The 23,008-nt window shown below is 36.2% G+C and overlaps 1 protein-coding gene across 1 annotated transcript; it reads left to right on the top strand.

Moving 5' to 3' along the window:
• The first annotated feature begins 8,279 nt into the window (after nt 1-8,279).
• Nucleotides 8,280-19,685, top strand: LOC110710105 (RNA polymerase II-associated protein 3-like). Its single transcript, XM_021888368.1, has 8 exons — nt 8,280-8,550; nt 12,538-12,631; nt 12,706-12,756; nt 12,844-13,017; nt 14,977-15,156; nt 15,426-15,545; nt 17,307-17,440; nt 19,058-19,685. The coding sequence occupies exons 1-8, from the start codon at nt 8,402-8,404 to the stop codon at nt 19,116-19,118; spliced, it is 963 nt and encodes a 320-aa protein (XP_021744060.1). The 5' UTR covers nt 8,280-8,401; the 3' UTR covers nt 19,119-19,685.
• The last annotated feature ends 3,323 nt before the right edge of the window (nt 19,686-23,008 follow it).

The following is a 23,008-nucleotide window of genomic DNA, read 5'->3' as shown; positions in this document are numbered from 1 at the left end:
AGTCGACCGAGGAAGTGGGTACGCCATAAGTGAAGGGTGGAGGTGGTGGGTAGTGTGGGGAATAGTGTTTGGGGGAATGGTCTTGGGGAGATTGGTGGGGTTGTGGTGAAGGGTGAGGTGGTTGAACCTCACCTTGACCGTTAATCTCAAATGTATAAGAAGGCATCCCCTTCTCAAATTTGGTCAAGGCGGGGTTGGGTAAGGTGAAGGCTTGGTCCCTCCTACCCGATTGTCGTTGGACTATCCACCAAGTGTCACCCCCCACGTGTTGCACCCAGTTTAGGCTCCCTAAATAGGTTAGGTCCATGAGGTTTGACCTCGCTACTTTCTTATGCCCATCCGGGTTCCAACCTAGGTGTTTTTTGGTAATATGGGTCACTAACCCCCCAAAATAAATAGGTGCCCTAGACCTACTCGCTTCAGCCGCATTGGCCGCCCTTTGGAAGTGATTGGCTATCCTATGGGGTATGTTCAATTTTTCAGCATTGGGGATTACATAGGATGCCAATAATTCCAATTCATCCCTCCTCACATTTGCCGGTTCATGCCTCCCAAAAATAGTGAGGCCGGCAAATCTTTGCCAAAACTTTGGGACGGGATGTTGAATCCACGTCCCTTTGGCGTGTTAAAGGTTAGCCAATCCCTCCCCAGTTAGTCTCTTGTAGACCACGCCAGTGTGGTCTTGGGAGGGTTCGATTGGTTTATTCGATTTCAAATCAAACAACTTTCCAAATTCTTTAAGAGTTAATCTCACATCGTTGTTCAATAACCAGAATTGCACATGAGTGATTATTGCATTCATTTTAATAACATTAAAACTAGAGACAAATTCTAATGTTAAATAGTCATATGTATCATGGCACATTTGAAAGAAACCACTCATGCCTATACCTTTAAACAATTTTTCCACACATTTATCTAGACCTAATCTAGCTAGTGTGGGATGATGAACAAAGCGGGTTGAGATTACTTGTCGATCGATGAGGTTTAGCATCCTATCCCGTTGCTCCTCCGAGGTGATAACAACCTCCTCCCATCCCGGTACTTGAAGCTCCGGGTTGACCGTGGGTTGTTGTGCCCTTGAACTTTCACCCCTTTGTGTCCTAGAACGCTTTGAAGCCATTGTATGTGGAAAATTGGGTATTTGGAGCTTTCTCTCTTTAAGGGTTTGAAGGAAGTATAAGAGAAGGTGGGGAAAAGTGGGTGGAAAATGTAGAGGAAGGTGTGAGGATTAAGAATATGTAAAAAATTTGAAGTTTTGATGGGTGAATTTGAGGAGATCTTGAAAAGAGAGTGGAGTTGAAGGTGTGAAAATGGAGGGTTTAGAGAGAGAAAGTGTGAATGAGAAAGAAGAAGTAAGGAAGAAAAAAGAAAAGAGAAAGGGGGAAGGATGTTTAAAACATCCGGATAAATAGGCGCGCCTGGTCGGGCGAAGGTGGCTTATGCTGATTTGCAAAGTGCGCGCCCGATCGGGCGACTTTCGCCCGATCGGGTGAGAACTCGAACCTGGAAATCGCCCTTTGCTCGCCCGATCGGGCGAGCTTCGCCCGATATTTCTTTTTGTGGCACTCGATTCCTCCAAAATTCCGCCCGATCGAGAGAAATTAAGCTTCAATAAAATCAATATTTCGCGCCCGATCGGGACTCCTTGCCCGATCGGGCGAAATTTTCTTCTATTCCGACCTTAGGTGCACGCCCGATCGGGCCCGTACCCAGGCCTGAAGCTTCTCTTTCTTCGCCTTTTTCTCTTGAAACCTCCGTACTTTTTGATCTAAAACCTGTACAACACACTCACGAAAGGTAAAATTCACTCTCCTCACCTCTCTAAAAGAAATAAAAATAAAAATAAAGAGAATTTTAGTCTAGAAAGCAAGAAATACGGGTTTCCTCCCGCAAAGCGCTGGTTTATCTAGGTCCCGCACGACCTTTTTACCAAGTACAATAACTAGGACCCAGGGCCTAACGCTTGATCGGGCGGTTTCTCACCCGGTCTAGCGGTGGTTTGGCTGCGACGCGGCTTCCTGACATGCCCTGTGGGACGCCAATTTCACCTTATCTAGTGGATCCTCCTCGACTTGGACTGGAAGGTCTTCAATACTACGCACCAAAGATCCCTCTTTGATGGAGGGTTGCTTCAAATTGTTATTGCATTCAACACTTTTAACTCGATCTGGTGAAACACTTACCGTAGGCTCAAATTGTACAACTTGCTTGATTGATTCCACCTTTTCGTCCTCAAAACCAAGACCAACATTGTAGAGGGCTCTTTCTATTGCATCAACTTCCTTCTTCCATTTGTCTATCTCATCTGAAAGGGATGAAACACAAGATACCGCCTCCAAGGGGTCTTTTTCAAGAGCTTGGGGCTTGTTAGAATAATTCTCAACCACATTAACACTAAAACATTTCTCCTCATTCATGGAGCTTTTAGGGGTATTATTAAAATTAAAAATAACTTTATCATCCCCTACTGATAGTGTTAATTTACCGCTTCTCACATCTATGATTGCTCCTGCGGTGTTGAGGAATGGTCTACCCAAAATAATTGGGGTTTGCACATCCTCAGCCATATCAAGAACAACAAACTCAACAGGTATATAAAATTTACCTACTGTAACGGGGACATCCTCTAAAACACCTAAGGGGTATTTAAAAGAACAGTCGGCCATTTGTAGAGTAATATTGGTAGCTTTTAATTTACCCATATTCAGTTTGGAACACACAGATAATGGCATGACACTAACGCTAGCAACCAAATCACACAATGAATTATCAATCATTAGATTGCCTACATGACAAGGGATAGAAAAACTACCCGGATCTTTTAATTTAGGTGGAGACTTATTTTGAAGTACGACACTACACTCTGCAGTGAAAGCTACTGTCTCTACCTCACTAATAGACCTTTTCCTTGTCAATATTTCTTTCATAAATTTTGCATACGAAGGAATTTGTGTGATTAATTCAGTGAAAGGAACTGTTACCTTCAAATCTTTCACCATCTCCAAGAACTTACCAAACTGCTTATCCAAATTTGTCTTCACGTGACGATTGGGGAATGGAAGTTTGATAATTGGCTTTGGAGCATTATTGCTCTTATCTGGAGTAGCCACCTTCTCTGGAGTCGTACCCTGCAATGTAGAATTATATATGTTAGTATTATGCTTTAGCCCTACAGGGCTATTAACTACATTGTCAGGTTTAACGGAATCAAGATTAGCATTATTTAATAAAACATGTTCATCAACTCTGGGCATAGGGGGGCCCTTCATAGTTTGAACCACTCCTTAGAGTAATTGCATATGCTTGATCCGTAGGCCTGGTCGGCTGTGCCGGCAAAGCTCCCTGCTAGCGGGCTTGTAGAGTAGCGGAAAGTTGCGCAATCTGATTATCTACAATTTTATTGTGTGCTAGAATTTGATCAATTTGTGCATCTCTACTCTCCATGTGCTTCTCATATTAGCTAACATCGCTCTAATTTCCACCAAGGAAGGGTCGGAAGATGAGGAGGGTTGTTGTGGTTGGTTCTTGTGGCCAGCATTGGGATGATAATATTTCTGCTGATGTTGCTGTGGCGCATGTGGTTCTTGTGGTGGTGGATTTTGAACGTTGGTACTCTGGTAGGAAAGGTACGGATGATTCCGATACCCAGGATTGTAGGTGTTGGAGTATGGGTTATTGTACCTATAAGCTTGAAAGACATTAACTTGCTCCACGGAACTCCTGCAATCTTGTTCCCAATGACCTATAATACCACAATTTTCACATAAAGCCTCATTAGAATTATTATTAATTGCAGAAACATTAGCTACATTGGCAGTGCTAAGATTATCTAATTTTTGGCAGATAGAGGTCAGTTGAGCTTGCAAAAAGGATACAAAGTCGACACTATGTTTTCCCTTGTTAGCAAATCCTCTAGGATTCCCATATTGGGAATTGTGTATCGCCATATCTTCAATAACCTGACCTGCATCATCAACATTAAGATTCATAAATCTCCCACTAGTTGCAGAATCTAAAATTATTCTAGAAGAATTTCCAATGCCATTGTAAAAGGCTTGGATTAACTGCCATTGTGTTAAATTATGGTGGGGGCATTCTCTTTGTAAGTCCTTGAACCTCTCCCAAGCCTCATATAAGGATTCATCGACTTCTTAGCAAAGTTCTAAATCGCACTCCGTAGTACGGCTGTTTTCTCTGCAGGATAATACTTGTTATAAAAATTCAAAACAAGAGTTTCCCAGTCAGTTATACCAAGTGCAGTTCTATTTAAGCCATTAAACCACAATTTAGCTTTTCCAGTTAAAGAGAAGGGAAAGAGAATCTCCCTGATTTGGTCTTGAGTGACCCCGGCTTGCCTGATTGTTAGGGTTGTACACAGTTTGGTCTGGACCGTAACCAAACCAGACCAAACCGCATTTTAGCGGTTTGGTTTGGTTTGGTTTACTGTTTAGAAAAATATGGTTTGGTTTCGATTTTTTGGGAAGTACGGTTTGCGGTTTGGTTTGGTTTTTCAAAAATTATAAACCAAACCAAACCGTAAACCAGTAAACCGCATTTTAATATTTATATAATTTCTAAATAAATTAAAATAGTTATTATATATTATTAAAAAAAATAAAAAAAAAATGAAAAATTATTAGAAGACTATACAGTCAGTATACTACTATATTCTATACTCATTCTCAAATAGTTATTATATATTATGTATAATTTTTATTATGTGTTATTGTGTTAGCACTTAGCACTTGATTAGTTGGTTGTTATTTTGATTAAAACTTTGTAGTATTATTTAATCCCTTTGGCCTAATTATTTGAACTTTATTATAAATTTATTAATATTAGACAATTTTTAGGAAAAAATGTCGTCTCATCATAAACCGCAAACCAAACCGCATTATTACGGTTTGGTTTGGTTTGGTTTCAATACTAATATGGTTTGGTTTGGTTTGGTTTGGAAAATTGACCAAACCGTATTTTGCGGTTTGGTTTGGTATAGACTCAAACCACACCAAACCAGACCATGTTCACCCCTACTGATTGTATTACAATATTGAAAATAGTCGGCAATGTGAAACAAGTCTTTCTACTCCTAAGTAACTATTATAACCTAAACAAAATTTTGACAGGGTAAAGTCGTATCCCCTAATAAAAAATAATTACCTAAGTCCTCTAACTAAAGTAGATAGGGAAGTAGGGTCGAACTCCACAGGGAAACAAGTCTTTCTACTCCTAAGTAACTATTATAACCTAGATTATGAGGTAACTAATATTTATAATTGAATAATAAACTAAACTACGGAGATCAAGAATAAGAAGAAAATAATATATAAAAGGATTTAGGGCATAGGTTCACCAATAAATAATATTCCAGGGTAGAATATAATAATCATTCATCAATGCATATATTAATCAGATTATAAAGGGCTTTCGCTACGTATTATAATCACACAATTAATTTACCGGTATTAAATCTCATCTTTCGAATCTCGACCTAACCATTTATAAATTAACCTACCTATTGAAACTAGAACTAAACATCAATTCTCATCTGTCGAATCTCGAATTAATATTTTCAAACTCATGCATAAAAGATCAGGCCTAATCTAGTCACAGAGCATTAAATCAATCAATAGGAAATTAATCTAGCATTGATAATTAACAACAATAAATTACCCCTTCATATTATTTATGGATCCCCATAAACCCTAGAAATAGAACTACTCACACATAATAAAAACTAAACAAATCAAAGCAATAAAGCAAGACATGTTTAAAGGAACAAAATAACAACTAAGAGTAAGAGAAGAGAAATATTTACCAAAGGAAATCTGTATTAATGAAAATAATTAAGAACAAAGTTGAGAGAGAAATTAAGAGAGAGAAAATATCCTAAGTAGAGAGAGAAAGTCTAAGAAAAAAGGTCATCCAAAATTACGTACATAATTCGTACTTAAACATTCCTTAAAACAAAAATTAAAACTAATCTAATCAGCTTTGAGAAAAACACGCGCCCGATCGGGCGAAGGGCCGCCCGATCAGGCCCGCCTTTTTGCCTTGCCCGCTGCTGGTGTGCCGCGCCCGATCGAGCTTACGCTCACCCGATCGGGCGCGCCTCTTCCTTGAGGGTTCTTATGCGCGCAGCCGCCCGATCGGGCCTGATCTTCTTCTTCGAGGCTTGGATTTCGATTGGGCTCAATTCCTCGGCCCAATCTGGATTTCCTCATCGGGTCTTGATTAATCGATCCAATAGCCTCGGTTTCTCATACCGAGCCCTTAATCACCGGCTCTCACCGATCCTGGGCTTCAAAAGTGGTCGTGTCCTTCTAGCTTCCGTAGTCGATCCATGAAAACCCGGGAAAATGCTCCAAAAGTGCAATTTCCTGTAAAATACAACTAAAACTACGAAAACACTAGAAAACACAAATTAGTAATAAAAGTGGCCCTAAAGAGCCAAAAACACTACTAATTATGACCGTGGGACGGGGGTAAAACACTATATAAATGGGATATATCAGCTACCTCAAGTTGAATTTACTTACAACCGCTCTTATTGCATTGCTACCGGGAAAACACCATTTGAAGTAGTGTATGGCTTCAATCCCCGCCTACCACTTGACTTGTTGCCTAGTATCCCTTAAGAGGAGTTGATCTTTGAGGAGAAAGATAAAGTTGAAACGATGAAAAAGCTTCATGAAGATGTCAAGAAGAGAATTGAGAAAGCGAATGAGAGTTACAAGGCAAGGGCAAAGAAATTCAAGAAGCCAAGGGAATTCAATGTAGGTGATCTTTTGTGGCTCCATCTTCGGAAGGAAAGATTCCCGGCTAAGAGAAAGAACAAGCTCATGCCAAGATCCGAAGGCCCCTTTGAAGTTGTGGAGAGAGTTGGACCTAATGCTTACTAGTTCAAACTACCGGGAGACTTTGGTGTTCATGCTACCTTTAATGTTGGTGATCTTGCTCCTTTTCTTTTTGAAGATGATATTGGTGATGATGAGCCGGAATTGAGGGCAATTCCTTTTGAAGAGGAGGGGTTTGACGCAGGTGCATGGAACTTAGTGGAAGAAGTGGAAGACTTGACACGTGTCGTGACACGAAGTCGGGCCAAGCTCCTTGGAGGTCACCTTTCGGGACTAACCATCATCACACTTGAAGACAAGAAGAATTGAAGAGGTTCGGCTGAACCTAGGAAGTCTGACCGAACCATTTTGTCAGTTTCCAACCCGATTTTGTCAGTTTTGCAGCAGTGGTCGAACTCCAAAGGTTCGACCGAACCAGAAGCAGTATAGTTCGACCGAACTTACCCTTAGTTCGGCCGAACCTACCCACAAGTTCGACCGGACTTACCCTTAGTTCGGCCGAACCTTTTCCCGTTTTCTTTTCAGTTTGTGCGAACTATTTAGTTGTTTTAAGACGTTTTGTATCTTAATTAATGTTGTACTTTGCTTGATTTTGTAATCAAAGAGACTTTCTCTCTCTACCATAATCTTTGTGATTATCTTGCTTTCTTTGTGATTGCTACCTTGTAATCTTTGTGGTTACACCTTAATCCTAGCTTTACTTGGTGTTGGCTTTGATTAAGACCCCTATTTTCATTATCTTGGTGATTTTGAGATAGGTTTACCTTATTTTGTTGGTTTGAACTTGTTGTTACTTGATTTCTCCTCCCTTGTTCTTGGGTTTTGTTGGTTATTTCATATCATTTGGTCAAGGGTTACTTGAGGGGTTATCTGGTCATGGGTTACTCGGGTTACTCTGTTAAGGTTTAATTTAGGGGTTATTTGAGGGGTTTGGTTAGGGTTTATTTGGTTGTCATGGGTTACTTGAGGGATTCAGTTAGGGGTTACTCGATTATGGGTTATTTGGTCAGGAGTTATTTAAGGGGTTACTCTGTTTGTAATAACTTAAGTAACCCCTGTCCGAATAACTTGAGTAACCCCGACCACACGGTGTGTCTAGCCACACAGAATAATAATTCAATTTTAAAATAAGGTGACCAGTGGCGCAAATAGAAATGAGGGAAAAAATATGACTTAATGTGGATATTGATTGTTAGTTTATTGAGTTGAATTATTTTTCAAATATTTCCATACATTTTAAAAAAAGAAGTTGTTTTCAAGTAGTATTATATATATCATTATTTTGACTTTTAAGGGTTAAAAATATATGACTAAGACGTATTTATAAGTAAATTTATTACTAGTATTATAGTATTACTTATTAAATCATTTTATTTTGAAATTCTTGTAAAATGAATAGTATAAAAATAAGATTTGTTAGCTTAAAAAAACACGGTAAAATATTTTGATCCATCATTTGGTAAGAAGACTAAGAACCCTAAACCCCTAATCAAACACTTACAGAAGTTAATCCACCAACAGAGGATTCTTGAAGGACTAAAATGGCGGGATCAGAAGCAGCAGCAGGAGGTGGGGAAATCTCTCTCAAAGATCAAGGCAATGAATTTTTCAAAGCTGGTAATTACCTTAAAGCCGCTGCTTTATATACTCAAGCCATCAAGAAGGACCCTAACAACGCCACTCTTTATAGGTTTACTTCTTGTTCTCTTCGTTTTGCTTTAATTGTTTATTTTTTTGATTTTTTTTTGTTTGGGTAAAATTTTGATATAGATTTGGAATTTGTACAGAATTATGTTTTTGGTTAGCCATTTATTGATAAAATGTTGTTGTAGTGACAATTACTGTTTGCTGATTGCTTTATTTGTTCGGTTTTTGATCTGACTGGCGGTTGTCGAACTTGGGTGATGTTGTCTTTGGACTACATTATCTGTTAATTACAGTATGAAATGGCCGGGAAAGTTTGCTATTTGAGGATTGTTTCATTTAGTTGAGCTGGCTAGCATTTGTCGAATTCTGACTATGATGTTTTCTCTGGCTGATTGAGTAGTAATCTTATTGGTGTTGGTGAATTTTTTACCTTTTTATGACTGCTTCGTTTGGTTAAGGTGGTTGACACACTGTCAAACTTTACCTTTTGTTAATTGTTTCAGTCCGTTGAGCTATTGTCAATTGCTTTATTTGGATGATGATTTCTTAGATCAATCAGATTGTATCATACATTGTTTTATGTTTGCCTACTTGGGTGAACCGATGAACCTGCAAAGTGCATTTATCAGCATTGAGACCTTTACCGATTAAATGTTATTGTTTGCAGTGGATTGTGCTACTATTGTTTCGACCTAGACAGATGATTGATTATGACATGGAGTAATTTTCCCTTTGATCCCTAACACACTTTGTAGTTGTTGAAATAGTTATTAGAAGAAAATCACCAATTATGAATTATGAAGAAAATTTTGGATATTCACTAGAGAAAGGGGTTCACACTTGGCTAAAAAGCATGAAATTCTGTATTCTAAGTCCTGTGCACAAATACTTTTTCTCTGTGTTCATGTTAGCTTTTTTTTTTTTTTTTTTTTTTTTTTTTTTTTTTTTTTCAACAAGAGGACAAGGCTTTAGCTTTTCTTGATTAAATAGGGAATGAGGTTTGCTCTTTCGTTTTTCGACATGTAGTTGTGAAGCCATGTAATACCTATTCTATAATAGGTTTCATTTACATATTGGCCTAATGCTATGGAAGCCTCTTAATTGGTTAAAGATGGAATCTATGGGATTGACTCTTGGGCCGAATAAAAGCATTCAGAAAGTCACTGTGATTCTAGCCATGGGCTTTGATAAAACAAGACACATACACATACACAGTCCAATCATTTTCCTTTTGATTATATAGAATTTTGAAGGTATGATGAAAAGAAGTCAAAGTTAAAAATTGATTTCCTTTTGAGGAGTGTAAGGTTGCTATGACATCTTGTTATCCTTCTGCAGTTCTGATACATCTTATTTACATAGGCTTCCTAGTGGAGGTTTTGTCTTTGGTTTATAGAAAGCTAATCAACTTTCCAACTTTTAAATAACTTATTGCATCTTTTGCATCGATTACATATTCACTTTTAAATAACATATTCAAATCTTTTAAATAACATATTAAATGATAGCAAAAATGGTTAGAACATTAGTTTAATTCTTACTGGTCTTGTGTTCAAACCTTGTAATAAGCATTTCTAAATTCTTTTAATGATATTACTTACCTTACCCAAAAAAAAAAAAAAGACATATTACATCGATTGAGTACAAGATGAAGGAGAATTGCTTAAGATGCTTTGGCCATGTATGAAAAAGACCAAGTGACGCTCTGGTAAGGAGGCTTGAAGAATGGCAAAGTGTTGGCATGTTGGGATTGCGAGAGTTAGGGGAAGACCTAAGAAAACTTGGAAGAGGGTAATTGAGAATGACAAAATATGATGTTGGATAGGGCGGTGTGAGAGAAAAAATGCACGTCAACGATGTGTCGTAATTATACATACTTAAAAATTTATTTTCGTTTTAAATTTTATTTTTAGCCCACCAATGTTTTATGAATTGTATTGTTTTCCACTTTTCCTTTGCTAAAGTTTTCTCAAATCTGTATGTTATCAACTTGAACATTTTAACCACTTTTTAAAAACTTTTTTAATTTTATTCTTGATTCTCCTTTATAACTCCCCTAATTTTTCTTAAACGCTCTTTCGTTTACTCACTTTTTTTCAAACTATTTTAAATAATAGTTTTGTCCGTTTCTTCATATCTTACGATTCCTTATGACGATTCATGTTAGGCGACCCCAAATCATTTTGTGATTAAGTTGTTGTTGTTGTTGTTGTTGTTGTTTGGGGTGGAGTGTATTCCAGTTTGGGCTTCTTGCCCATTTATAGATTAGCTGTTGTAAGTTATAACGATAATCATTATGAGATTGGTTGGGCCAAGGGGGGGAGGGGTGGAGTGGATTCCAGTTTGGGCTTCTTGCCCATTTATAGATTAGCTGTTGTAAGTTATAACAATAATCATTATGAGATTGGTTCATCCTCAGTATATAAAGCATGCTTAGGAGTGATGCGTTGATGCAATGACCTCATTGTATCGAACTGTCCTAGCTGCAGTGAAGATAAGGAACCACCTGGAGGTATACAAGAAGAATTTAAATCCTAACACTCATTTTATAAGAAAATCTTTAAGGGAAATTGGAGCTTCTTACCGGCAATTGAAATCTTAATTCTTGAGGTAGGTTCTTCTTGTGTCTTCTTCACTGTTCTTCTTCATGAACCACCACCACCACCTGCAGATTTTTGATCTGCTTTCCGTGCTTGAGATTTTTCCTGTTCCCTACTATGGTTTTTCTAGTTAAAAACTTACCTATTTCCTTCTCGATTTTTCAATGATTCTATCCACTTGTTCATCTCCTTATTTTCTCTCTATTTTTTTCATTATTTTTTTATAAAGAGTAAGGAAAAATGCTGATTTATAATGCTGATGAGAAATAAAGGGTCTCTAGAATGGTATGGAAAGTAATACATTCCATTAGACATGGCCATATGGGTTCTAGTGCACAGTCAACTTCCTAATAGTCAATCAAGATATTCGCTTTACCTTTCCTGATCAAAGGTTTCTAGGGGTATATGGGATTCTTTAATTGACATTGTTGGCATTTTCTTCTCTATAAATTTTAGTTTCATGTGTTGAAGCATCATACCTTTTCTTGGAAAGTCATTGCCGTTAGCCTAAGGATTTGCAATAGATGAAGGCATTTTGAGGTGTACTTTCCAGATAAATTAAAAAAAAAAAACAGGTAATAAATAAATAAAACATGGCAATGTGCACTTTTGTTGTCAAATGCTTGCAGGGAATCTTATTCATACCATTCACTTGTCTTTTTATATTGTAGTTCCAGACATGCCAATCTCTTGTATGATGATTAGCATAATGTATATTTGAGGAACTAATACCCTCTATTACCATATGAGATTCACTGATTTTTGAAACCCGAAGGTAGATTTACATATAAAAAGACAAGTAGGTTATTGTAGGGGATATAAATTTTCTATTGACCCAATCATATTTCTCCAAATGAGAAATACGTTGGATTTGTGTTTAGCATAGTTTCTTTCCCTATACACCATGGTTATAATCTATTTGCTGTTGAAGTATACTTTGCATGTGCTAGGATTTTTTTGGCAATGTCTATGGATTACGGCTGTTACGCTTGAGGTTTCATGGTACCCAAAGGGCACCTAGGTTTTAGTTTTGTACATCAGATGATCCTGAGTTTTTTCTTCTGTCATTCTGTACAACAAACTTGAATAGGCCTAGTACCCTTTATAGTTGTTTTTATGTTGGATGGACTTTGCAACATTGATAAGCCACATATTTTTTGTGTAAAAGGTGCACAAAGTTAGTTTATTAAGTTTAACTCCTAACGCCAATTATAAGAATGTAATTTAATGTACCAATAACAAAATTTCCGTCTATTTTACTAAATTTAAAGTAGTGGATATTTCTGTGAACTTTGTCAAACCTCTTGTAATAAATGTAGTGCCATTCAAGGTTCTTGGCTGAAATTTAATGCTTTCTTAAGTTGGTGCCCTTGTGATGTTTGGATATTGATACTTCTCTCCTTTATTTTTGTTATCCTACTTGGCATTAGCAATCGTGCTGCAGCTTTTCTTAACCTCGTCAAGCTCACCAAAGCACTGGCTGATGCTGAGATGACAATTAGTCTTCGTCCAGACTGGGAGAAGGTATATGTTGATTAACATATATTGATGACATATTTCTTTTACTTAATTCTAAAATTCTGTTTTGTTCCATATAGGGTTATTTTAGAAAAGGATGCATCTTGGAAGCCATGGAGAAATATGATCAGGTATTATCTTTTGATGGATGGCTCATCCGCTCATATCTTAAGTGCTCAAGTTTTCTCTGTATATGACAAATTTTCTATTCTTTGTAGGCTTTAGAGGCATTTGAAGTTGCATTGCAATATAATCCACAAAGTACTGAATTGTCAAAAAAAATAAAGAAAATATCTCTAATGGCCAGAGATAAGAAGCAATCTGAAGAAGTAGAAAGGATGAGATCCAATGTTGACGCGGCGAAGCATTTGAGTACAGTGAAATCTGAAATGGTAAGTCAATGCTGCTTCTAAATATTGTATCTTTGTACATTTAGATTGCCTAGTTGTAGGCATGTAACTAGGGTTCTTTTGATGCCTTGGTAGTAAAATAACTTTAGTTTAATTCATTTTGATATTTACTTTTATGCCGAAGACTTACAATTTGTTGATTATTGGAACTAATGAAATGAAACGACTTCTTTTGAGTCCCTAGACCTGCACGCAGGTTGGCCTGTGAACTTTGTGGAGTGTGGAAATTTGAATTGTCTTCTCCACATTCAATAATGGATAACTAATTCTTATATGGGCATTATCATATCGCCAAGGACATTTCATGGTAACCAACCATTGTCATAGACTGTCACCCTGTCACATCTCCCATAAGAACAAGTCACCTTGTCTGTCCCTCCTTAAGCAACTTAAATTATTAGAAGTTGATTAAAGTTAAACAGCATTTTTGATGCTGCTGCTTGCTAGCTGGTATCTGTTGTAAACTGTAATTTCTACATTAAAATTTAATGTGAGGTTTACTTAGATGGATAATTTTGGACTTGCAACAAAATAGAGGATCTATTATCAAGCTATTGAATGGCCTAACTCACTCTCAAAAGCTAAACTAAGCTAAGATATCAATTTGACATTCTGGATGCCTTTCTCATTTCTTACTGTCTCCTGTATTTACGTTTTCTTACTCATTTTCCCTTACTAATGGATATTATTCCATCTCAAGATATTTTTAGCTTACTTATATTGCACTACCTATAAGTGCCCTTCCTTATGTCAATTCATAACACTATTTATTTAGAAAGGGCATTTAAACGTGTTCATAACTTCCAAAGATGTTTTTCTGAATTTTATTTAGAAAGGGCATTCAAACGTGTTCATTTCTACATATTAACTGTCTCAGATGCTACCTGTGGAAAATTCCTATGGTTTCATAGTCTTTGAGGCTTGACTGATGCATGCTTCATTGACACAATAAAAGATAGGTTATATGTTGGCAGATGAAATTTAGAGTGTTTAGACTCTTCAAAGTTTAGAGCCTTAAGATTTAACCTTCCAACCTTAAAGGCTGTGATAGAATTTTTCTTTAGGTCTGTTTGGGTGCTTACGTGCTCGAGGATAACTACATAAAAGCCCATCGTCGTGTTTCATTCATTCATTGTACAGATGGCTTGCATATTATTGGAGTCTTTATGGTTTGGTGGTTCTTGATTTCTAGATGCTCAAGTAGAATGAGCCTTTTGAAGCATATTATTGTTTGGATGGCAGCTTCAGGCAGATCCGTGCTACCAACTGACATATAATGTGTTATTTGATATTACTTAATATATCGATTCCCTGTTCAATGCTAGGAAGACATATTGGTTACTGCGCTGAGGTGCTTTTAGGTTCCTTCTTATTATATCATTCTTTTGATGTAAATCTCGTCTAATTTAATATTTCTTCTACCATCACCAGGTAAGCTTACAATTGCATTGTGTCAAAATTGAAAGCTTTAGAAGTTTATTAGCTGTAAGGTTTTGAAACTGAATTCCACAAGTCATTGATAATTCAGTTGCTGTGTCCTTTTATTCCAAATAGATTGTCTTGATCTGACTTTTAGAGTCAAACCGATACATGTTTCATTATGTTTTCCTCATATAACATGGTGAACTATTAACAATTTTGCAAACCTGATTTCCAAAGTCGCTTTTCTAATGCATATTATAAGATCATTAACAAGTAATTTATTTGACTACGCTTGGATTGATGCATCTTGGATATTACACGAAGTCAATGTGAAGAACCTTTTAGAAAGATGGGAGTATTTTTGAAGTTTCTAGGTTTTATATATCAGGTCTCATCCAGTTTATAGTATATAGTAACTTTACATATCAATACCATATGCCTAGATGTTCTCTGCTTCCTTTTGACATTAAATTGACTGATAAAAAGGGCTTGATTTCAACCAATTTTCTATATTTGCAGGCTGAGAAGTATGGAGGTGAAGAGTCGGGTGGTGTATTGTTCTCATTTCTTGTGGAAACGATGGAAAATGCTGTAAAAACATGGCATGGAGCCTCAAAAGTGGATCCTCAAGTCTTATTTCTTCTTGACAAAGAAAAGACAGATACAGAGAAATATGCCCCTGCTGTGAATATAGATAAGGTCTTGACTGTTTCCATTTACTCAGTCTCACACCTTATATTCTTGTGACTTCAAATGATTTCACAAGTATTTACTTAGAGAAAATAGTCTTTTTAATAACGATGATTGTATTTCTGAAATGACTCACTCTAAGTGACATTATTGTCAACTTGTTGTATCTGGTTTGAAATTTCATTTTTAAGGATATAGAATCATAAATCTCCAGGCTGTTTTATTATATGCATATTTTTTCTTTTTACTGATTGTTTCATTATTGTTTCATATTCCAGGCATTTGAATCACCCCATACACACAGCAACTGCTTCTCATTTCTTAGGCAATATGCTGTGGATTCATTCTGCAAAGCTGCTTGCTTAATCACACCCAAAAGCAGCATATCTTACCCTCAGGTACCTTGAAGTTGCCAGTAGGTTTGCTTGTTAATATCGCAGTAACCTTGTTTGTGAGTTCTTTTTACAAAGGTATTTTGATACTCTGTTTTTTCCAATGAAAACAAAAGACATGGTGTTCTTTGGGCTGCTTAAATTGACTTGTATAGTTCCTTCAAGATTATTAGTAGTGGTAGTCTGGTAGATAATCATTATGTTTCCAGGAGGGTCTAATGGAGGGACCATCTAGCCTCTGCTTATAAATCCTGGCAGGAATCTCTCCCGTTGGTTTTTGATGATGCTGATGTCATTTTAATGCGAATCTTAATCTTAATCTTATATCATTATTTTGATGAAAAAAATAAAATAAAATGAATGCTATCAATCAATGAGTTGTTTTTAATGAGCAAGATGAAATAAGCATCATTAAATTGGGATGATTAGATATTTCATCTTCCTCTTCAGAATTCTTAATAGTTGGTTTGGGACAAGAATCATACTTAAAAAGGGGGTTTTCTGTGAAGAATCCTTGTTCCTTCTTCCCAAACACTTATTTAGCGCTGGTATGAGCTATGTCATCTGAGGCTTTTAAGAGTTTCTTGATTAGGGAGCTAGTATGTGATGAATTCTATTTTCTATTCATATACACAATTCATGTTATTAATTGGAAAATGTGCGTCGAGTTATGTATTTATTATTTATTTTTTATTTTTATAATTATTGTTAAAATTATATTCAAGAACTTGGAATGCTTCTGCCTGCTCTTGTGTCTGAGAATGATCACTGATGTAATCACCCCCATGTCCTATGTATTAAGCCATGGTAAATTGAACACTGATACCTGTCACATCCATACCCAAGTCTCATTTTAAAGAAATTAATTTGTAGGCTGATTTGGATTATAGTGATAAGGGCAAATCATTCTCTGAAGTTAAATATAAGGTTTCTTCAAACTAATAAAAATAATTAATTATAAGGTAATACCTTTGTTTCTAAAAATACTTAACTCTTTACCAATTCATGCTTGCCAATGTAGACTATTAATATTTCTAATCATATACTAACTCCGTTTTTTTTAAGTTGACATGTTTTGATTTTAGCACTATGCACACACTTTCCTTTGACAGTGTTTTGTGATTTATACGTGATGAAAAATATAGTCGTGTGGGGTCTTGCTCGATTCGTCACGGTATATATTTTCAAAATATCAACTTTTTATAATTTTTGCTTATCAATAATTAAAGATATTAACGGTTGAATTTGTGCATTGGCAAACGTGATTAAAGAAACGTGTCAACTAAAAAGAAACGGAGGAAGTATATATTTGTAAATAATTAAAAATTTGAAATTCCATTACATACTAAGACAAATTTTACGAGGCCTCACATGAATATCTTTTAATCTTTTTACTTACATATAAATTACAAATAATGGTCAAAACTCAAAGCGGAGTTTGTGATTAAAAGTCACATGTTAAGAACTTTGAAATCAAGCTAGCATTATTTGAACAAATTTATTGATTTTACATACAATTTTGACTATAAACAAGGAGTGAAATTTGAATAAAGCATTTCACAATATAATTACTCATCATTGCTGCTTTATACAATGAGACAATTTCCTTTGATTGAGGTAGGGTTTAAGATATGACTATGCTTTTCTGCGAGTGATATGGTTGGGAAGAACGGATTAAAAGGACTAATGTGGACTTCTTGTCCTTTATTGAAATATACTTTTAAAAAGTGTGTAGCATTCTGATGGTAGAAGCTTCTTTATTTGCAGGTGTGGAAAGGTCAAGGTTTTAGGAAATGGAAACATGGGCAGACTGATGGATTCTTTGTCCAATTCGAGTCTCCGTTTCTACGAAAATTATGGTTCATCCCTTGTAGCAATGAGAAAGGAAAGGCCTTGTGCAGGTGATGTCTTTTGACTTCTGACTATCTTTGTTAGTCTATTCTTTAGTCAATACAGCACATGTGTCATTGTTCTTTTTATAGTTTTAAGGTTTGAATTTTTGTGGCTCATTTTGATTGTTAGACCAGAAGGAACACTGCCAATACATTTGTACTCTGTCAGTGAGGTCATCCTTTTTTTGTGTGTGTTGTATTCTACTAAAGTTTACGAAAGTATGACACAAGGTGGCTAATTAGCCACTTTGGTTTTTTTTTTTTTTTTTTTTTTTTTTTTTTTTTAAAAAAAAAAAACCCACCCTCTTGTCAGTTTAGTATAAAGAAAACATTACTGACATTTTGGTATGAAATAAGCGAACAGTGACATCTTGGCCTATTTTCTTTTCAGTTTGGATTTCAAAGAGTGTGAATGTTTATTTTTTAATCTTATTTTTGCAAGTTTATATATTTTCTCTCACAACTATAATTGCGAATTTTGGTGACCACATGGCAGGTAGTTAGAATTTCACGCACTTCCTTTATCTCCTGTAAACTGTTACTTTGTATAGTTTCTAGAATCTATATTGGAGAAGACATACATTCTTATTGTTTTTCGTAAGGGTTGATTTCTTGTTGAAGCTCCCGAAGAGGAAGAATATAAGTTGGCCTTTCCTCTTCATGCTATGTTTTTTTTCTCAAAATTTTGACTCTAGTTTTTTCTACTAATCAGTGTAAAATTCTTTGAAATGAGGGTATATATATACTTCCTCCAATTAGAATTAGTTGCAACATAGGTGTGGGTAAGAAGATTAAGGAAAATAGAGTTGATGGATTTTGTTCCCCTCGTGGGATACGAGATTAGACAAAGAAGCCCTTGTATAATGAAAAGAGAGTTGGTGGGTGTTAGTCCCCATATGGGGTACTTTTGGTATTATTGATAGGGAAAACTTACTAACATGAGTAATTTTGTAAGACTTGTAACCAAAAAGAATGTCCATTTTAGGCAAGTGTTGCAACTTCACATATAAATAAACTTAAAAAATTAAGACTATTTGCTTAAAGATTATTATCATGTAAAATTGTAGTTAATTTGTCTTAGTGCATATATTTAAGCAAATATTAGGGTTAAAGCAAGTTTTGTGGATAGTGTCAAAAGTCAAAGTGGGACAACTAATACTTCCTCTGTTTCTCAATTGATATATTCTCGGAAATTGGCAAACAAACCAATAAAAAGAGGGGAGAATTTTACATGATTGTTCAGTGCTAACCTTTAATTATAGCATGTAAAGTAAAAGTGGAGTTGGTCTTTGTCCCCACTTAAGTTGAGGGCAACATAGTAGTTTAAAGTAAAATTTTACTAGAAAGAGAAGGATGCATCTATTGTGAAATATCCCAAAAAGAAAAGAGATGCATGAATGCATCAATTAAGAAACGGAAGAAGTATAAAATAAAGAAAGTGTAATTGTGAGTGAAAATAAGAGGTGTAAAAATAATTTATAAAGAAAATAGGCTCTTAGTACTTTGTACATGGATCTCATATTCCAACTATGATTATATCAACCTTGATGTCCTAAAAGATGTTATTTATATGATATATGGAATTATGCTGCAATCTCAAGGTGCTTTATGCTAATCATCTTTTAGGGATCCTGAGGCTTTGGACATTGGTGCCCATGAACTACTTCCGCGTCTATTTAAAGAATGACTGAGACATTGGTGCCCATGAACTACATCTGCATCTTTTTTAAAGAATGACTGAGCACCTCCTGACAGTTTGAAGTGACTAACTGTGGATTATTGCATGACCTGGATTCAGATGAGAATGCAAAATCTGCTTGAATGTCATAATTCCAAGTCAACTGTTTGTCTGTCATGGCATTTGTGGCCGATCTTGCTGGATTGCCAATGGAGAAGATCTTCTTTTATGAGTAATTGCTCGAAAATTCACAGTATATTTCGTTGATCTTCTGCCTAATGGGTAATATGTACTGCTGATGATTTAGTTTTGGGTGAAGGGGTAGCATGCAGATTTAGTTTTGTCCATTCAATTTAGTTAGCGAGTGTATTGTGTATGAACTGGCAATGACTTCAGATATTTTTACGTGTGTATCTGAGTGGCTGACAAAAGATATGATGAGGTTTCCATCTGATCAGTTTCTGCGGCTCTTTGCTTGTGCTAAGCTAAGTGGGTTGAAGAGCCGAATTTTTTGTTACATGCATTTTATTGTTTGTGATTTAATTGTCAAATTCATAATGAGTTGCTTTTTTGTCACAGGTCATAATGAGAGATGCTGTAGTTGTGAAGGGTTTTGTTTCTATTAAATATTAATGTCAAAATGCCCCTACTAATGAGGATATGAAAAATAAATTACTTAGTACTGATGCTCATATGTAGATACAACATTTAAGCATAAATATATTCAAATCTTTTACACAAAATATGTTTTCTTAATAACTATTGAGTATTTTTTTATTTTTATTTTATATATATTTTTTGAATAAATAACAATTGAGTATATAGTACTTCATATTTATTCGTGAAGTTTTAGGAGAAATTGGAGAAAGTAATAAAATATGGAGGTAATAGGGTAGTTGAAAGAATAAAAAATTATAAAAAAACCAATGTAGTGGAAGAATAGGAGGAGAGAGAGTATTATGTTGGTTCCACTAAGTGTGAGAAATGAATTAAATATTATAAAAGCTTTTCAAAAAAGGAAATGGAGCAAGTATTTAAAAAAGGTCGGAAAAGAAAAGTGGAGCAAGTATTAAAAAACGGAGGGAGTATTTTGGAATCTATAGAGTCAAAATATAATTGTCAGTTAGGCGAAGGGAGAAGGGTAGATGAACTCTTAATACTGTTCCACACTACTCAACTCAGTAACTCACCTGTACTTGGGGTGTTAATGAGCCTAGCCAAGACTAAGCTTAGGTAGGCTTGGCTTGAGCCAAGATCAACGCGTGTCAAACCCAAGATCAACAAGGCTCAAATTTTACTTTTATAACTTACATTACGTATTTTTTCACTTGCTCTTATCTTTCGATGTAAGATTATTTTCTCTCCATCTTTTGTTGGTTCTTCAACAACAAAAACTATGAATGAAATCTCCAACATTCAGCAACTGAGGGAGAACGTAAACTAGTATACAAAAAAAAAAGCTTGTTCATAAGCTTTTGAGTCGAGCCAAGGATAGCTTAGGCTTGGCTCATTAAGATCTCTAAGCTTTGACCAAGATGAATCTCAAGCAGTTCACGAGCAGACACGACTGATTAAGGCTTAGCTCATTAAGATCTCTAAGCTTTGACCAAGATGAGTCTCAAGCAATTCACGACTGATTAACAACACTACCTGTACTAATATAAGAATGACAAAAAATTACTTCCTCTGTACTCGTATATGATTGTTGAACTCTCTTGCTCCTCATTATTCATCTTTACCGCTACTAATTTAGAAATTACAACTTTTCCTAGACATTGAAAAACAAGCAAGTAGGTCCTTTTCTCTCAACAATTACCAAAGTCGGTTCCTAGGTTTTTAGGGTTTATCTGTTGTTCTTGGTTTTTCCTTCCATTTCTTCTAATTCTTTCTTTATAAGGTTTCCTTTGCATCTGTCTTATTGATATTCGATGTTAGGGGCCTTTTTCTACTACTCAATCCATTTTTTAGAGTTTTTTTTTTTTTTTTTTTTTTTAATTCTTTTACTCTTTGTGGGAAGTTTACTTTGCGCTCAAGGCTTTGTTCTTCAGCCCCACTTCTCAAGCTTGGCCACTTCTTTGTTCTCCTTGGCCCAACACATGGATTCCTTGCAAGGTCTAGAGCAAGCTTAGTGTCTCCAGTAATTTTAGGGGAATGTAATTTGGTTTTACCAATTTTCAACTCCTCTTTCTTCTTTTCTCATTCTGTAACTCAAAATTTAATACTCTCAACTCCTCTGTTCTTACCCCTGCTCTTTAACTCTTCTCTTCTTTAATACCTTGTCCTTTGCTATCATTTTTGTTATGGCGCATGTCAACCGCTGGACCGTGTACCAATCCGGGGTTTATTTAAATCAACCTTTGGAGAATTATATTTCGAATATTGATCGGAACAAAGCGGTCGTTGGGCGGTTCTTTGGTCCCACTCCTCCATATTGTGCGACCGTTCAACAGATGGTCAATTCTCAATGGCTATCACGAGGTAATATTATTGTTCATCGTACTGGTTTTTACTATGTTTTTGCATGCTCAAATGTGGAGGACGTAGTAGCTTTACTTGGGCAACACACTTTCGTTATGGATGGACATAATTGAAATGTTCGTAGATGTAATAGGTATACCGTTCCTGCCAATGTCATTTTTGACATGACTAGCTTAGACTTTGGATTCATGTGTATGGGCTTCCATTTGGGCTCCTCGACCCAGAGTGGGCTGTTGAAACTCTAAAACTTGTGGGGGTAGTTGAAACTGTCGAATATGATGGTGATGGCCTTCCTACTAAGCCAAAATTTTGGGGACAAGTTTTAGTCGATCTTTCTAAACCTTTGATCCATGGGTGTTTTTTTCCGGATGAATTTGAGCATATTTGGATTTATTTTCGTTACGAAGGTGTGTTTATGTACTGTAAAAAATGTAATATGGTGGGTCATTTTAAAGAATTTTGTCATTGTTCGGATTATGTGGCTGCCGGAAGGATTCATTCGCATATGGAAGCTTTTGAGGCGCAAGGGTTGACGGTGCTATATAATCCAAACAATAGACCATTATACACCAATATGGTTGAGGCTACTCGGGATGTTTTCACATATCGTAATACAAGAGTTAATCTTCTTGTCTTAGCACAAGATTTTGAGTACGATGATATTAGCTCTGGTAATGACAATGATAATGGGGATGGGGATAATAATGATATGGATAATGATGATGAAAATTCAGATGATAATGATGGTAATCATGAGAATATGATGACCAGGAACCTCCTGAGAATAATGATCAACATGATGAAGGTAATTCGGATTCGGAGGGAGGGAATGAACCAGAAAATTCTGACTCTGATTCGTCCGGATCAGGGGGCAATAATCAACCTATTGGTCATGCTAATTTACCTAAGCCGAATGGGGATAATGATGATAATGTGGAACCTGAGTTTATACCAATTAATGGGGTGTATCAGAATGGATACATGTCTCACCCTATTAATGCAGCTGCCACTTCTTCGTCAGATGCTTCGGTTTATGGCTCTGCTTCTGAACAGGGGACTGATAGTATCACATCCTCTGAGATAGACCCTTTTACTCCGGAGTCATATCACAACCCGTTCTCAATGCGGTTTATTAAAGAAAACCGTGCTGAAGCAATGTGGGCTCAAAAACGACCTGCTATTCCAACTAGCGATCCTTATGCTCCGTTTACTGAAATTCGGTCAAGGATTAATCTTGCAGGGGCCTTTCGCATGAAAGCAGCCTTGGAGGGGAGCTATATTTCGGATGCCATCTCTAATTTTCTACTTCTAACTCCCCTGATTCTCCTTCTGTACAGCACGACATTGCTGCTCCTGCTATCAATTTACAATGCTGAGAATGTCAGTCCTTTGCCATCAAGTACAGAGGTTTGGTCGCCTTA

Source organism: Chenopodium quinoa, unplaced genomic scaffold (genome assembly GCF_001683475.1).
Source record: "Chenopodium quinoa cultivar QQ74 unplaced genomic scaffold, ASM168347v1, whole genome shotgun sequence".
NCBI classification, from domain to species: Eukaryota; Viridiplantae; Streptophyta; class Magnoliopsida; order Caryophyllales; family Amaranthaceae; genus Chenopodium; species Chenopodium quinoa.
Note: the sequence above shows the minus strand (reverse complement) of the source record. Positions and strands in the feature narration are given on the sequence as shown.

Bases quoted from the DNA above. Each gene is read 5' to 3' on its own strand.
- LOC110710105 (XM_021888368.1), top strand. From the start codon at position 8,402: ATGGCGGGATCAGAAGCAGCAGCAGGAGGTGGGGAAATCTCTCTCAAA. The intron at 8,551-12,537 runs GTTTACTTCTTG...ACTTGGCATTAG, and splicing joins AACAACGCCACTCTTTATAG to CAATCGTGCTGCAGCTTTTC. The intron at 12,757-12,843 runs GTATTATCTTTT...TATTCTTTGTAG, and splicing joins CCATGGAGAAATATGATCAG to GCTTTAGAGGCATTTGAAGT.